The sequence below is a fragment of the Acomys russatus genome, chromosome 17 (genome assembly GCF_903995435.1).
Source record: "Acomys russatus chromosome 17, mAcoRus1.1, whole genome shotgun sequence".
Taxonomy (NCBI): Eukaryota; Metazoa; Chordata; class Mammalia; order Rodentia; family Muridae; genus Acomys; species Acomys russatus.
In genome coordinates this window covers 39,697,349-39,710,564 of record NC_067153.1, presented here as the reverse complement: position 1 = coordinate 39,710,564, position 13,216 = coordinate 39,697,349, and the positions used below count along the sequence as shown (strand labels likewise).

Below are 13,216 nucleotides of genomic sequence, written 5' to 3'. Positions count from 1 at the left end.
CCGCACCAGGTTGACTGCCACCTTTTCTCTTCCAGGGGTGGCAATAAGCACCTATGCGAAGTACTGTTACCACAAACTGCAGAAGGCAGCCCTGACTGGGGCCAAGAAGGTACAAATGCTTCTGGGAGAAGCAGGGCAGGGCAAATGACTCCTCCAGGCCGTACTGAAATCTGATCCCAGGTAGTGAGGCTCAGGAGCCCCAGCCTGTTAGTGGCTAACTAGGAAGACTTAGGAGACCCCGTGCTCCTTCCCTGCAGTCTCGTTCCCTTCAAAGGGCCCTTGACATTGCCTGGTCCTCCACTTGAGGAGCAACGCAAATGGGGACTAGACAGAGCATCAGGTCGTCCAGCCACCTGGCTGTACCCAGCCTCCCAGAGCCCAGGAACAGCATCCTGGTTGCACTGGCCCCCAGCGGCTGCCTACTGGCATGGTAAGATGCAGCAGACAAATACTGCCATATCCAGGTCCCCTCCACCTTTCTATAGAGAAACACCCATAGTTTAGGGTGTTGCAAATGGCCTGAGACTCCATTAGTGACTTGGGTCAGGCTCTGGGTTGTCCCTGGTTCTGACTGTGCTAAGGCCCAGAGTTAGGGAGAAGAGATGAAGAAAGGAAACGGAACTGTAGCAGGACCTGAGTGCCTGGCTGTTTCCTCAGGGCCTGAAGAAGCCTAATGTGGAGGAGATCCGCCATGCCAAGAATGCGGTGTTCAGCCCGTCCATGTTTGGCAGTGCGCTGCAGGAGGTGATGAGCATGCAGAAAGAGCGCTATCCTGACAGGCAGCTGCCCTGGGTACAGACACGGCTCTCCGAGGAGGTGCTGGCACTCAACGGTGACCAGACAGAGGGCATCTTCAGGTGCCTTGCCAACCCCAGATTGTGGTGGGGAAAGGGAGCACAGGCGTGCATTATATGTCTCTAATACCAGGGACCATCAGGCCTAGAGGCCATGCAGCCAGAAGAGGCAAGATGACAGCCCTCCCATCCATAGGAGGCCAGCTGGCTATATCCTCCCAAAATAGCATGGCCAACCAAAGACAGCCAACAGGGTCCAGTAGTTACCTGGATACCAGCAAGGACACCCCTATAATAAGAGCCTTCGAGGTGACATGCAGCTAACCAAGCAGCTCAGCAGTTCATCCTCCTGTGTGAACAGGCATGTGACAGGTCCTGCCCTGAGGGTGGCACTTGTCTATGCAGTATCAACTATTGTAATGACTTGTCTGTCAGGACCAGGGAAGCCCAAGCCCCAAAAGGACAAGCAGAGAAGCCAAGAGCTGCAAGTTTGGGCTTTAGTGGCCTGCAGAGGGAGACAGCTGCACAGAGAAGCCAGCAGAGCCCATGAAGGGAGAAGGGCCAGGAGGACCCATATCACTGCCCCAAGCGTATGGGCAGGATGCCCCCAAAAGAGCAGCAAAGCCCTACTCATCCCGCCCTGCCTGAGAGAACTGGTCAGGTTGGTGGGACCTTGAGACTTTCTGCCACTCCCAGCTCCTCTGTCTGAGACATGCCCTGTGTTCTCTAGGGTCCCTGGTGACATTGATGAGGTGAACGCCCTGAAGTTGCAGGTGGATCAGTGGAAGGTGCCTACAGGCCTGGAGGACCCACATGTCCCTGGTGAGCCCCAAACACACTTACACGGCTGGGCAAGTGTGGCCCAGTCTTGAAGTTTCGAGGAGTTTCCAGGTGTTGACCCGCATGCATATCCCACAAAGTAGATGGCCACTAAGGCTAGGGCTCCTGTCCAGCCATCCACCCAGGATCTCCCTCTGGCCTTGTCCCTCTACCCATCTGTGGCTGCATCTCATCCTCCTCCCCTGGGACCTACCTCCTGAAGTGGAGTGATGGACCTGTCAGTATCCTGGGCATTGCTCCTCCAGAGCAGCCCAGCCCACAGCTCTTAGGGCATCCTTCAGAACTGCATAACCCTTGAGAGAGATTGTTTTGTAGTCATTCTGGGCAGAGGGACACACACACACACACACACACACACACACACACACCACACACACACACACACACACACACACACACCCCTATACCTCCAAATTAATCCCAGGTTCTCTAGCAGCTAGTGCCTCTGGGATCTATGTTCAACCTCAATAGCTTTAGCCAGGGGGACCCTTTCCATCCTGCTCCATACCCTTACACACCATGTGTATCTGGTGTGGCCTCTAGTGGATGTTTGGCTGAGGGGCCCCTAGACCAAGTTTATTCTAAGCTGCTTCCGCCCTCAGCATCGCTGCTGAAGCTGTGGTATCGGGAGCTGGAGGAGCCCTTGATTCCTCATGAATTCTACGAACAATGCATTGCACACTACGAGAGCCCGGAGGCCGCCGTGGCCGTGGTGCATGCGTTACCGCGCATCAACCGAATGGTGCTGTGCTACCTCATACGCTTCCTCCAGGTATGCGTACTCTGGATCCGATGCCACACCACGCCCACCTTTGCATCCTACCCAACCGACCTTCCACTTTGCCCGCCCCCGCCCCAACTCATCCCATAAGAGCTACGCCTACCCTCCACTCTGCTCTCTTCTTCCCCCTCCCCGGTCCCCTCACGCAGGTGTTCGTGCAGCCTGCCAATGTAGCCATCACCAAAATGGACGTCAGCAACCTGGCTATGGTGATGGCACCCAACTGCCTGCGCTGCCAGTCGGATGACCCGCGTGTCATCTTCGAGAATACACGAAAGGAGATGTCCTTCCTTCGAGTGCTCATTCAGCATCTAGATACCAGCTTCATGGAGGGCGTGCTATAGCACTCAGGCTACGGACACCCACTAGGGTGACACCCGGGGAGGTGGGAGGGAAACCCCAGTGCGAGGCAGCATGTCAGGCCCCGCCAGATGCCCGTCCTGCCCCGCCCCGCCCCAGGTCCTCCGGGGCAAAGCAGCCGCGCCGTATCTCGTGGCCAGTTCCTGCGGGCACCGCTCCAAGGTCGCAGGCCAGCCCCGAGAAGTGCCTTCTGTTTCCCGGAGCCAAGCGACACTGCCCTCCTGGTTGGCCGAAGCACATGCCGCGTTGTTCAGTACAACACGACCTCGTCCCCTCTTCAGGGCAGTCCTCCACCAAGGCACCCTCGCCCTGAGCCCTCCAACCCTAGTCTTGGGGCCTGAAGGAGAGTGAGAGGCGCTTAAAGAGCAGTGCTGGCCACCACTAGGATGCGGTCCAGTGCCATCGGCCCAATGCCTAATGAGTCTTTGTGCAAGGGGAGGCCCCAAACCAAAGCCCTCTGTAGTATGGCCAGGGCAGGCAGGCGTTCTTGGGGCGGGTGGGGGAGGGCGAGAGAGAGGTTTTGTTTTTATGGTTTTTCGGGTTAAGTCCAGAATCTATCCCGCACCCATCCTACCTGTGTATAAAGATATAAATAGACCGACAGATGTCAGAACTAAGTTTGCTAAGGACATAGTTTTAACCAGATGCTATTTATCTCTTGAACTGCCCTTGCCGTCCTCGCGTTGAGCAAGTTAGCACCACTCTCCTTTGACCTCGCGGCCTCTGACCAAACTCCACACCCGGACGGAGCGTGGATGGGACCCAGACTCGTCTGCGTTTTCCATTCCGGAATCTGAGTTCCAACAGTTGTCAAACTTCATTTCTCCCGTTTATATGATATATATATTTTTAGAATTTTTATTTATTAAAAACAAAACTTCCGCCATGCTGAGGCCCGCAGCCCTCTGGGGCGGATCCTGGACCTCTGTGGCAGCCTGGCCGCAGGCCCTCCCTCGGGCGTGTGGACCGAGGTGACTGGAGCGCCGTGTGAATAAAGTTCAAGTGCACACACACTCTGTTTTGCCTCGGGTTACTTCTAACAGGGCCGGGGTGGGGAGGAGAGGAGGTCTGGATCTACACAGCGTAGCTGCTTCCGGAGGCGGAGGCGGGACACGGGGCCCCGCCCCCACCGGACACGTGCCGCCGGCGGAACCCAAAGCAGCAGGCACAACGCTGTGTGACCTGTTTCCGGTGTGGAAGGATGTGGCCTCCTTGCAGAGCCGTGCGTAACTTGGCTCTAGTCTTGGCGAGGGCACAGGGAGCTCGGGCCTACAGTGTGGACGAAGGTGTCTCCTACACACAGGGCCAAAGCCCGGAGCCTAGAACCCGGGAGTATTTCTACTACGTGGATCACCAAGGCCAGGTGTGCCTGGTGTGTGACCGAGGGAGGCGTGCTGAGGGAGCCGGCTTCGGGTGGGAAAGACTTAGGGGCGAGACCTAGGCATGGATGCCAGGTGTGGAGCCCAGGCCGGAGCGGGAACGCCCAGGGCCTGTCGCACACACTGCACACTAGCCAGCCTAGCCCCAATCCCAGAGCTGGATGCTCGCGATTGCGGGGAACACGGGGCAGCGAAGCCCGCTTTAGGAAGGGGGGGGGGGGGGGAGCTGCAACGCTGGGAACCTTCATGTGGGTGTGGGCAACTCTACGGGGCCCCGCTCATGCCCCCTTGAACACATTACACACAAAAGCACGGACAGGGAACTCACGGCCACTGTCTGTCCCTTCTGTCTGCAGCTTTTCCTAGATGACTCGAAAATGAAGAACTTTATCACCTGCTACAAAGGTATCGCTTGCTGCACTCCTCCTTCACGCCTCTCTCCCTCTGCCCCACGGGGCCTCGGCTCCTTGACTGGGAGGGAAGCCCCCAGCCTCAGCGGGGGGACGGCTGTCTCGTGCCAGCGTTGGGGTGCCCGGGAGAAGGCGTCTGTCTGGGAGGCTTGGTCACCCAGCGTGAACAGCCCTGCCTCTTGTTCCCACAGACCTGCAGTTCCTGGTCACTTTCTTCTCCCGTCTGAGACCCAACCACAGCGGGCGCTACGAGGCTTCCTTCCCCTTCCTCTCGCTCTGTGGCAGAGAGCGTAACTTCCTGCGCTGTGAAGACCGGCCAGTGGTCTTTACGCACCTGCTGGCCCCCGACAGCGAGGCACCCCGCCTCTCCTACTGCGGCGGCGGCGAGGCCCTGACCATGCCCTTTGAGCCGGCTCGCTTGCTCCCCCTGGCGGCCAATGGGCGCCTGTACCATCCGGCACCGGAGCGCGCGGGCGGCGTTGGCCTAGTGCGCTCGGCCCTGGCCTTCGAGCTCAGCGCCTGCTTCGAGTACGGGCCTGGCTCACCCACGGTCCCCTCTCATGTGCACTGGCAAGGTCGCCGCATCGCCCCTAACTATGGATCTGGCCCCGATGCTACTCGCTGCCCCGCCGCCGCCCTGAGCCTCCTGCTGGGGCTGGGTGGGGAGGGTTTGGGCAAACACTGGGCTCTGTAGTACTCGCAGGTTACCCCTCGGCTCCAGCCTTGCAGGTTTACCTAGACGTCCCCTGTCACCTGCTGAGTGCGCGTGCGCGCAGAGATGCGCCCAGGGTCACAGCAGGTTGGCGCTGTCCAAGGTCCTGGCGCGGCCCCTTGCTATCCTCTTCCCCCACAGAGGTCCTCTCTCGGCCACCTCTAACCCTTTCACCGGCCTTGCATCCCACGGATTGGCCTGCGCTGGTCACGTCAGGCTGGGCGGCAGGCGCAAGGCGCGCGTGGGTCGATGCGCGTGCGCGCCCACCCTACCCCCCCCCCCCCCCGTCCGCGTCGCTTCTCCAGTCTTGCCGCCGCAAGCACCGCGGGGAGTCGCTCACCACTGGAGCAGGTGAGGGGGGGGGGGCGGATCCTAGCCCAAGGTCACAGTGCTTGGGGGCGGCATCGGGGACCCTCTAGGTTCCGGCTGCTGCACCTAGGAAAGGTCGTACGGTCTGCCAACGGGAGGGGATGGAAACCACGCCTTCTACGAGCAGAGGGGGCTCAGACCCACTGGCGCGGGAGGGGCGGTTAGGGGGAGGTAGTGCTGGTTAAAAGCGGCGGGTCGCAAAGGCTGCCAGAAACCTTAGCTGGGGCTTTGCAGTGAGCCCTAGGGAGGACACAGGGCTCCTTCTCTCCACCCTCTTCCTGCCTATATCGACACCCCACTCCTGCCCAGGATTAGGGGTTCATGTCCTGTTAAAAGGATTTCTGGGCTCATCTAGTAAGGGGCCCTTATTTGTGTCGTGGCTGTCTTGCACATCTGGGCTTCTTGCATGAGCTGCAGCTCTGATCTCTAATGCACACAGATCAAGGCTTTGCTACTGAAGGCTGGACAGATGCAGGACAGATGCACAGGCCTGGAGCCAGGGACCAGCCAGTCATTTGTGCTCCGGGAAATTAAAACCAGAAGCCTAGCAAACGTCCCACTTCTTGGGGCTTCACCTGTCCTGAAATATCTAGGAACTGCCTTTGCCTGCACCGAAGCTATTCCATTAAAACGTTACTGCTGTCCTGCCTCATCTCTATTGACTTTAAATGATCAATTAGTGCATACATTTTTAAAAAATGAAACAAAACACCAAAGCCACTTAGTACAGTTCAACTTGACTCAGAGCAAGAAAACCTGGTGAATATGCAGGCGTTAAAACAGTAGGCCATGCCAAAATGGAGCTGGAGAGCAGTGCACCCTTGGTCCTAGCTTTCTTAACCTCAGAAAAGCAGGTGTCTCAGCCTTGGTACCACCCACTAAAACTGAGCTTGCTCTGCCTAGAACTGGACCCCAGCCCTCCTGTCCCTAGATTCACAAGTGCACACAATATTCCTCTGTAGAATGCATCTCTACAGTTTCAAAGGTTGGTGCCCACATGTTCTACTCAGAAAGCTGGATACCCAGTTGGGATGATGGGAGTGTGACTCGGTGGTATATTGTGTGCTTAGTGTGCAGGAGAAAAGAAAAGAAAAGCAGCAGTTGGCGACCTAAGGTGTCCTTTCATATCCCAGCCAGGACACATACCATCTATTCTAAAGACAGAGGCCCATGTGGAACCAGCTTGGAGGCTCTGAACTGATTTTCCTACTGTTTGTCTTATCCCTCAGTCCTCTAAAAAATTACCTGAGAAAGCTGGCTGTGCTGGCACACGTCTGTACTCTTGCCTCTTGGGAGCATAAGCAGGAATATCTTAAGTTCAGGTGTGGCGTGGGCTATAGCAAGACCCTGACTCAAAAAATTAGAAGTAATGGCCAGGGGTGGAGACTCCGGTCTTTAATCCCAGTACTAGGAAGGCAGAGGTAGGTGGATCTTTGTGAGTGCAAGGGCAGCCTACTTTACACAGAGAGTTTCAGGACAATGAGGAACACAAAGCAAGAGACCCTGTTTCAAAGGGGGTGGGCTAGGGGTGGAGAACTGGCTCAGTGATTAAGAGCGCTGGCTGCTATTCCAGAGGTCGCAGGCTCAATTTCTAGTACCCACATGGTGGCTCCCAAACATGCTAGCTTCAGTTCCAGGGGATCTGATGCCCTCCCCTGACTTTTGAGGGCCCCTGGTATGCATGTGATGCACACACACAGAGATAAAATAGGTAAATAAAATTGTTTATTTTTTTTTGAAATGGTTTATTTGTGCCCTGGCTGTCCTGGGCTCACTCTGTAGATCAAACTGGCCTGGAACTCACAGAGATCCTCCTGTCTCTGCCTCCCAAGTGCACTACTACACCTAGCTAAGATTTTGTTTGTTTTTTGAGACATAGTTTCACTGTGTAACAGCCTTGGCTGCCCTGAAACTCTCTCCATAGACCAAGCTGGCCCCAAACTCACAGCCATCCTCCTGCTTCTGCCTCGTGAGTGCTGAGCTCACAGGCGAGCGCCACTGCTCCTGGCTGAAATTGTTTTTTGTTGTTTCTAAAGACAGGGTTTCTCTGTGTAGCCTTGGTATCCTGGACTCACTTTATAGACCAGGCTGACCTCAAACTCACAGAGATCCACCTGCCTCTGCCTCCTGAGTGCGGGAATCATAGGATGCACCATTGCACCTGGCTAAGTTTGTTGTTTGGTTTGGTTTGTTTTTAAAGAAAGAAGCAGCTAGGCATAGTGCCATAGGCCTTTTAAAATCTCGGTACTTGGAGGCAGAGACAGACATCTCTGGATTTGAGGCCATCGCAGCACACATAGTGAGTCCCAGGCCAGCCAGAGAAACAGTAAACCCTGTCAAAAAGGAAAAAAGTATGAGCTACCTGAGGGAAAGCCTAGCTCTAGGTAAACATCCACCTGCATCCATCCCTACAAAGGAGGGTCAGGGGCCTCCCGGGCTCTGATGAGACAACCATTTCTCCCTACACTCTCTTCAAATCATGACAGAGGAAGCAGAAAGTGGAGTCATACAGGTCAAGGTCATGTGTTGGGGCACAAAGAAGGTTCTGCTCAGTGCTGAACTTTAATCTGATGGCAGTGGCCACAGAGTGAGACCAAGGGGACATGCCTGCCCACAGCCTGCTCTTAGGGCCCACGCCTGCATACCTGGGCCCTGGACTTCGCAACCCAGGCACTTCCCAAGCCTGTATTACTTACTGTTGCATCTGAGAACCAAGGAGAGCCTGTCCACGAGGTGAAGATGGGGTGTCACCCCATTGGAGAGCATGAGGCTCTCAGTATAGGCATAGGGAGAGGTCTTGGGTGAGGTAGGAACCCTCAAAGAAAGATGATTGTTTTTGGAGCTTTTTAAAAACAGTGTGTGCGTTCATGGGCTAGGGGATGGGGAGGTACTCGTGCCCACGGAAGTCAAAGGACACTTTGTCCAGTCAGTTCTCTCCTTCCACCTTTTTTAAAAAAAAATATTCATTGTGTATACAGTGCTCTGCCTGCATGTACACCTGCAGGCCAGAAGAGGGCATCAGATCACATGATAGATGGTTGTGAGCCACCATGTGGTTGCTGGAAATTGAACTCAGGACCTCTGGAAGAGCAGTCAGTGCTCTTAACCTTTGAGCCATCTCTCCAGACTTTTCCTTCCACCTTTATGTGGGTTGGGTAGATGCAGATGCAGCCCAGATCACCAGGCTTGCCGGACTAGTGCCTTTACTTGTGCAGGCATCTATCTCTTGAGGGATAGTGTTTTGGGGGTTTGTTTTGTTTGCTGTTGGTTTTGTTTTGTTAGGTTTTCGAAACAGGGTTTCTCTGTGCTACCTTGGCTACCCTTGGAACTCACACTGTAGAACTCGAGCTGCTAGAAATCTGCCTGCCTCTGCCTCCCAAGTAAATTCCGGGATTAAATGCTGCACCGGCACTGCCCGGCCTCTGAGTAGAAAATCTTACTAGTCCAGCCAGACTGGCCTGGAACGTATAGCCTACACCTGACCTTGAATTTACAGGAATCCTGCGGCCTCAGCTTCCCCAGTGTTTAGGTTAAGAGCAAATAGTCCCACCATGCCTGACATCACAGCCCTGCTCATGTGCTGACTGGATAATGTTAGCACCGGCTTGCTAACCTGTTTCAGGAGGCGCATCCCATCCGGCTCTATTCCCTGGGGAAGCCACAGCTTCTTGGTGGGGCTCTTCAGAAATGGCCCCAGGGGCCCCCGTGCTGCTGCTGCTACTGCTGGGGTTACTGCTGCTGCCTTTGCTGCCTGGACTCCCGCCCCGCGCCACTGGCTGTCCCGCCGCCTGCCGCTGCTACAGCGCCACGGTGGAGTGCGGCGCCCTACGGTTGCGCGTCGTCCCACAGGGAATCCCTCCCGGGACGCAGGTGGGCACTGTGTGGGACTGGGGGGCCTTGCATTGGAGTAGTGGGCTACAAATGCCCACCGCTGTGGAGGAGATTGTATGAACGTCAGTGGAAGGTCCCTTAGGGTGCAGAGGTAGGCAAGTGGGATGGGATGCTCCACGGGAGTGGGACGTGCCCCACAGTGAAGTAATCTCGTCTCCACAACCTTCAGACGCTGTTCCTGCAAGACAACAGCATCGCGCACCTAGAGCAAGGCGCTCTAGCACCGCTCGCTGCCCTTCGCCACCTCTACCTGCACAACAATACCCTGCGGGCGCTGGAGTCAGGTGCCTTCCGCGCACAGCCGCGCCTGCTTGAGCTGGCGCTCACCGGCAACCGGCTTCGGGGATTGCGTGGCGGTGCATTTGTGGGCTTGGTCCAGCTGCGCGTGCTTTACCTGGCTGGAAACCAGCTAGCGAAGCTGCTGGATTTCACCTTCTTGCACCTGCCGGTGAGCGACAAAGACCAAGCGCGGGATCTTGCTGAGATACCAATAACCACCCTACTGGCAGGAGTGGTTAGGGGGAAAGAAGTCAGCCTAGTCTAGCTTCCCATGACCCTTTTCCCTAACGATCTGCTGTCCCTACTTCAGCGACTACAGGAGCTGCATCTCCAAGAAAACAGCATTGAATTACTGGAGGACCAGGCCCTGGCTGGGCTTTCCTCCCTGGCCCTGCTGGACCTCAGCAGGAACCAACTGGGCACCATCAGCAGAGAGGCCCTGCAGCCTCTGAGCAGCCTGCAAGTCCTGCGCCTCACAGGTAACTCTTCTTTGGCAAAGGGTCTCCTCTGGGTCCACAGCTGCCCCTATAAGAAGCAGCAGGCTTAGGTATAGGGGGGGGGGTGCCTCCTATTGTCAGCTGTGGTAGGAACAGAGCCAGCTCCACACTGTGGCCACATCCACCTGGGGAGTTCCCTTTCATCTTTACAGTCCCTGACTCAGGTAAAACCAGGTTCTTCACGTCACTGCAGAAAGTAACGTCAGAATAAGACAAGATGTAACAGAGTTGGAGTTTATTAAAAGGACATTAACACATTTGAGACAGGAGGGTCCTACGGAAGGACACACCCAAGAGCACTGGTGTAGGCTTTACAAAGTCACAAATAAATGTCTTTACAAAAGACTGGTTTTTGATGGCTTCAGAAACCTCAAAAGGGACTGTTAAAGAATCTAAGTGGACGTGGCGACGCATGCCTTTAATCCAGCACTTGGGAGGCAGAGGCAGGCAGATCTCTGTAAGTTTGAGGCCAGCCTGGTCTACAAAAGGAGTCCAGGACAGCCAAGGCTACATAGGGAAACCCTGTCTCAAAAAACAAAACAAAAGGCCAAGGGATCTCTAAGTTCAAGGCCAGCCTGGTCTTCAAAGTGAACCCAGGACAGGCAAGGCTACATAGAGAAACTGTGTCTCAAAACAAAACAAAAAATTAAAAGAAAAAAAAGAAAAAGAAAAAGAAAGAAAGAAAGAAAAAGAAACCCTACATGAGCCAGGCGTGGTGGCACAAGCCTTTGGTAGCAGTACTCACAAGGCAGATGGAACTGGTCTACAACATTTGAGTTCTAGGACAGCCAGGGATACCAAGGGAAAGCATGTCTGGGAGACAAAACAAATATATGAGCTCACAGGGCAGTTCCTATGCATTTGGACAGGCTTACAAGGGACAGTGAATCCCTGGAAACAAGAGTTGCTGGGGAAGATGCCCTTACTGTGATTTCCCCCAGAAATTACCTACAAAAGGAAGGTTATTCTTAAGGAGTGTGTGTGTGTGTGTGTGTGTGTGTGTGTGTGTGTGTGTGTGTGTGTGTGTGTGTTTAGCCTTACCCATGGTTCACTGCTATTTTAACATTCTTGTATATTTTAAAAGTAATATTGTTATGTTGGCAATCCTCAAAGCAAATTTTAACTGTGCTGTAATCCTGAGTCTCACTTGGTGAGAGGCTTCGACCAGATTCTGTGGGGATTCCTGAGTACTGTAATTCCCCTTGTCTTGCTTCACTGTGGCAGCCCATGGGCATTACCTTGCAGGGGCACACCGGAATGGTCAGACTTGGGAAGGGACCACAAATGCTGGGAGAGTAACAGCTCACGCCCCTTCCTTTTTAAAGAAGAAAAGTACAAGTTCCACAGAGTAACTTAACAGAATTGAGGGTCTTTTGATTTGCTTTTCGAGACAGTTTCTCTGTGTAGCCCTGGCTGTCCTAGAACTCTCTCTGTAAAGAACTGAGAGTCTTCCAACTTGTCATTAGAGGGGAGGGAGGAAAAAAAAAAAAAAAAACGAAGGCTCATTAGACAGCAGGGTTCCAAGCGGTGCTGGAGTATGCAAGGATGTGGAGGTTTGCAAAACTGGAGCTTCAGACTGTTGCTTTTTCAGGAGCGTGGAGGAGGGAAGAGGTGATAAGGGCGTGGAACTCTCTAGGCATCTCTAAGAGGTGGGAAAGGGCTTGTTTGGATTAGCAGGACCTATCTACCTAGGCTGTATTCTGCCCTACACAGAGAATCCATGGCGTTGTGACTGTGCCCTTCACTGGCTGGGCTCTTGGATCAAAGAGGGGGGCCGACGGCTGCTCAGCTCCAGAGACAAGAAGATCACATGTGCAGAGCCCCCACGCCTGGCACTGCAAAGTCTACTAGAAGTATCTGGAGGTAGCCTCATCTGTATTCCTCCCTCTGTGAATGTGGAGCCCCCGGAGCTCACAGCTAACCTAGGGGAGGACCTGCAGGTAGCCTGTCAGGCATCAGGTTACCCACAGCCGCTAGTGGTCTGGAGAAAGGTGCCCCAGCCTCGCGATGGCAAGCCTCAAGCGCAAGCCCAGCTGGAAGGTGGCTCACCAGGCCTGGGCGGGCATGCGACCCGGGACACGGGCAGCGGCATGCTCTTCCTCACCAACATAACACTGGCACACGCAGGCAAGTACGAATGCGAGGCCGCAAATGCGGGTGGCAAAGCGCGTGTGCCCTTTCATCTACTGGTCAACGCCTCCCAGCAGCAGTCACAGCAGCCACTCGCCCCGAAAGCCGCGGCTGCACGCCCTGTGGCACATGAGTCTCAGCACGAGGCAGGTAGCATGGCCTTCCGAGCCCTGGGCCTAGCAACGCAGACAGCGATCGCAGCAGCCATTGCGCTGCTGGCGCTCACCGCGCTGTTGTTGGCAGCCATGATCTGCCGACGCCGGCGGCGGCGGAAAAAGGTGCCAGCGCCGCCGGGGGAAGGCACGCTGTTTGTCAACGACTATTCAGACGGGCCTTGCACTTTCGCACAGCTCGAGGAGCTCCGTGATGAGCGCGGACACGAGATGTTCGTCATTGACCGTTCCAAACCCCTGTTCGCAGAGATACCGCCTGAGGAGCCAATGGAACATAATCCTCCCGAGAGTGTCATGTCTGGGCTACGCCTCCCTCCACGTGTCGCCTATGAGATCCATTGCTGAGCCTGCGCGAGTCAATGACGTGGGCACTGGGGATTGGCCAGTGCAGCTCCGCGCATGCCCAAAGTAAAGTTGACGCCACGCTACACCGCCTAGTGTGTTGGGGCTGGCTGGTATGGAGTTGTGGGTCTGTGAATGATGGGGGCTGTGGATAAGGTGTCCCAGGTGCCGGCTCTGGCGATTCACCCTGGCTCAGGGCAGTAAGAATAGGGGATAACCTGGTGAGGAAATTGCGCAGGAGATTGAATGACATTTGACA

The 13,216-nt window shown here is 55.2% G+C and overlaps 3 protein-coding genes across 9 annotated transcripts in view; all 3 read left to right on the top strand.

Moving 5' to 3' along the window:
• Positions 1-3,781, top strand: part of Arhgap39 (Rho GTPase activating protein 39) — a 92,994-nt gene extending 89,213 nt beyond the window's left edge. For all 7 annotated transcript variants that reach the window (XM_051159841.1, XM_051159844.1, XM_051159838.1 and 4 more), the window contains 5 exons: positions 36-109; positions 658-857; positions 1,525-1,616; positions 2,237-2,406; positions 2,565-3,781. In XM_051159841.1, coding sequence (XP_051015798.1) covers positions 36-109; positions 658-857; positions 1,525-1,616; positions 2,237-2,406; positions 2,565-2,759 — 731 coding nt within the window. In that variant the 3' untranslated portion in view covers positions 2,760-3,781. The remainder of the gene's footprint in view (positions 1-35; positions 110-657; positions 858-1,524; positions 1,617-2,236; positions 2,407-2,564) is intronic.
• A 134-nt stretch (positions 3,782-3,915) lies between these two features.
• C17H8orf82 (chromosome 17 C8orf82 homolog) lies at positions 3,916-6,335 on the top strand. Its single transcript, XM_051159847.1, is given in 5 exon segments — positions 3,916-4,138; positions 4,511-4,559; positions 4,756-5,153; positions 5,155-5,627; positions 6,085-6,335. Coding segments are annotated over 4 exon segments (660 nt in total). The 5' UTR covers positions 3,916-3,976; the 3' UTR covers positions 5,206-5,627; positions 6,085-6,335.
• Lrrc24 (leucine rich repeat containing 24) lies at positions 5,497-13,189 on the top strand. The gene is made up of 5 exons (XM_051159845.1): positions 5,497-5,627; positions 9,268-9,515; positions 9,706-9,984; positions 10,126-10,294; positions 12,026-13,189. Exons 2-5 carry the CDS (start codon positions 9,333-9,335, stop codon positions 12,958-12,960), a joined length of 1,566 nt encoding a protein of 521 aa, XP_051015802.1. The 5' UTR covers positions 5,497-5,627; positions 9,268-9,332; the 3' UTR covers positions 12,961-13,189.
• The last annotated feature ends 27 nt before the right edge of the window (positions 13,190-13,216 follow it).

Excerpts from the sequence above, each read along its gene's own strand:
- Lrrc24 (XM_051159845.1), top strand. The coding sequence starts at position 9,333 with ATGGCCCCAGGGGCCCCCGTGCTGCTGCTGCTACTGCTGGGGTTACTG. Across the intron at positions 9,985-10,125 it reads TCACCTTCTTGCACCTGCCG|CGACTACAGGAGCTGCATCT; the intron begins GTGAGCGACAAA and ends TCCCTACTTCAG. Across the intron at positions 10,295-12,025 it reads GCAAGTCCTGCGCCTCACAG|AGAATCCATGGCGTTGTGAC; the intron begins GTAACTCTTCTT and ends TGCCCTACACAG.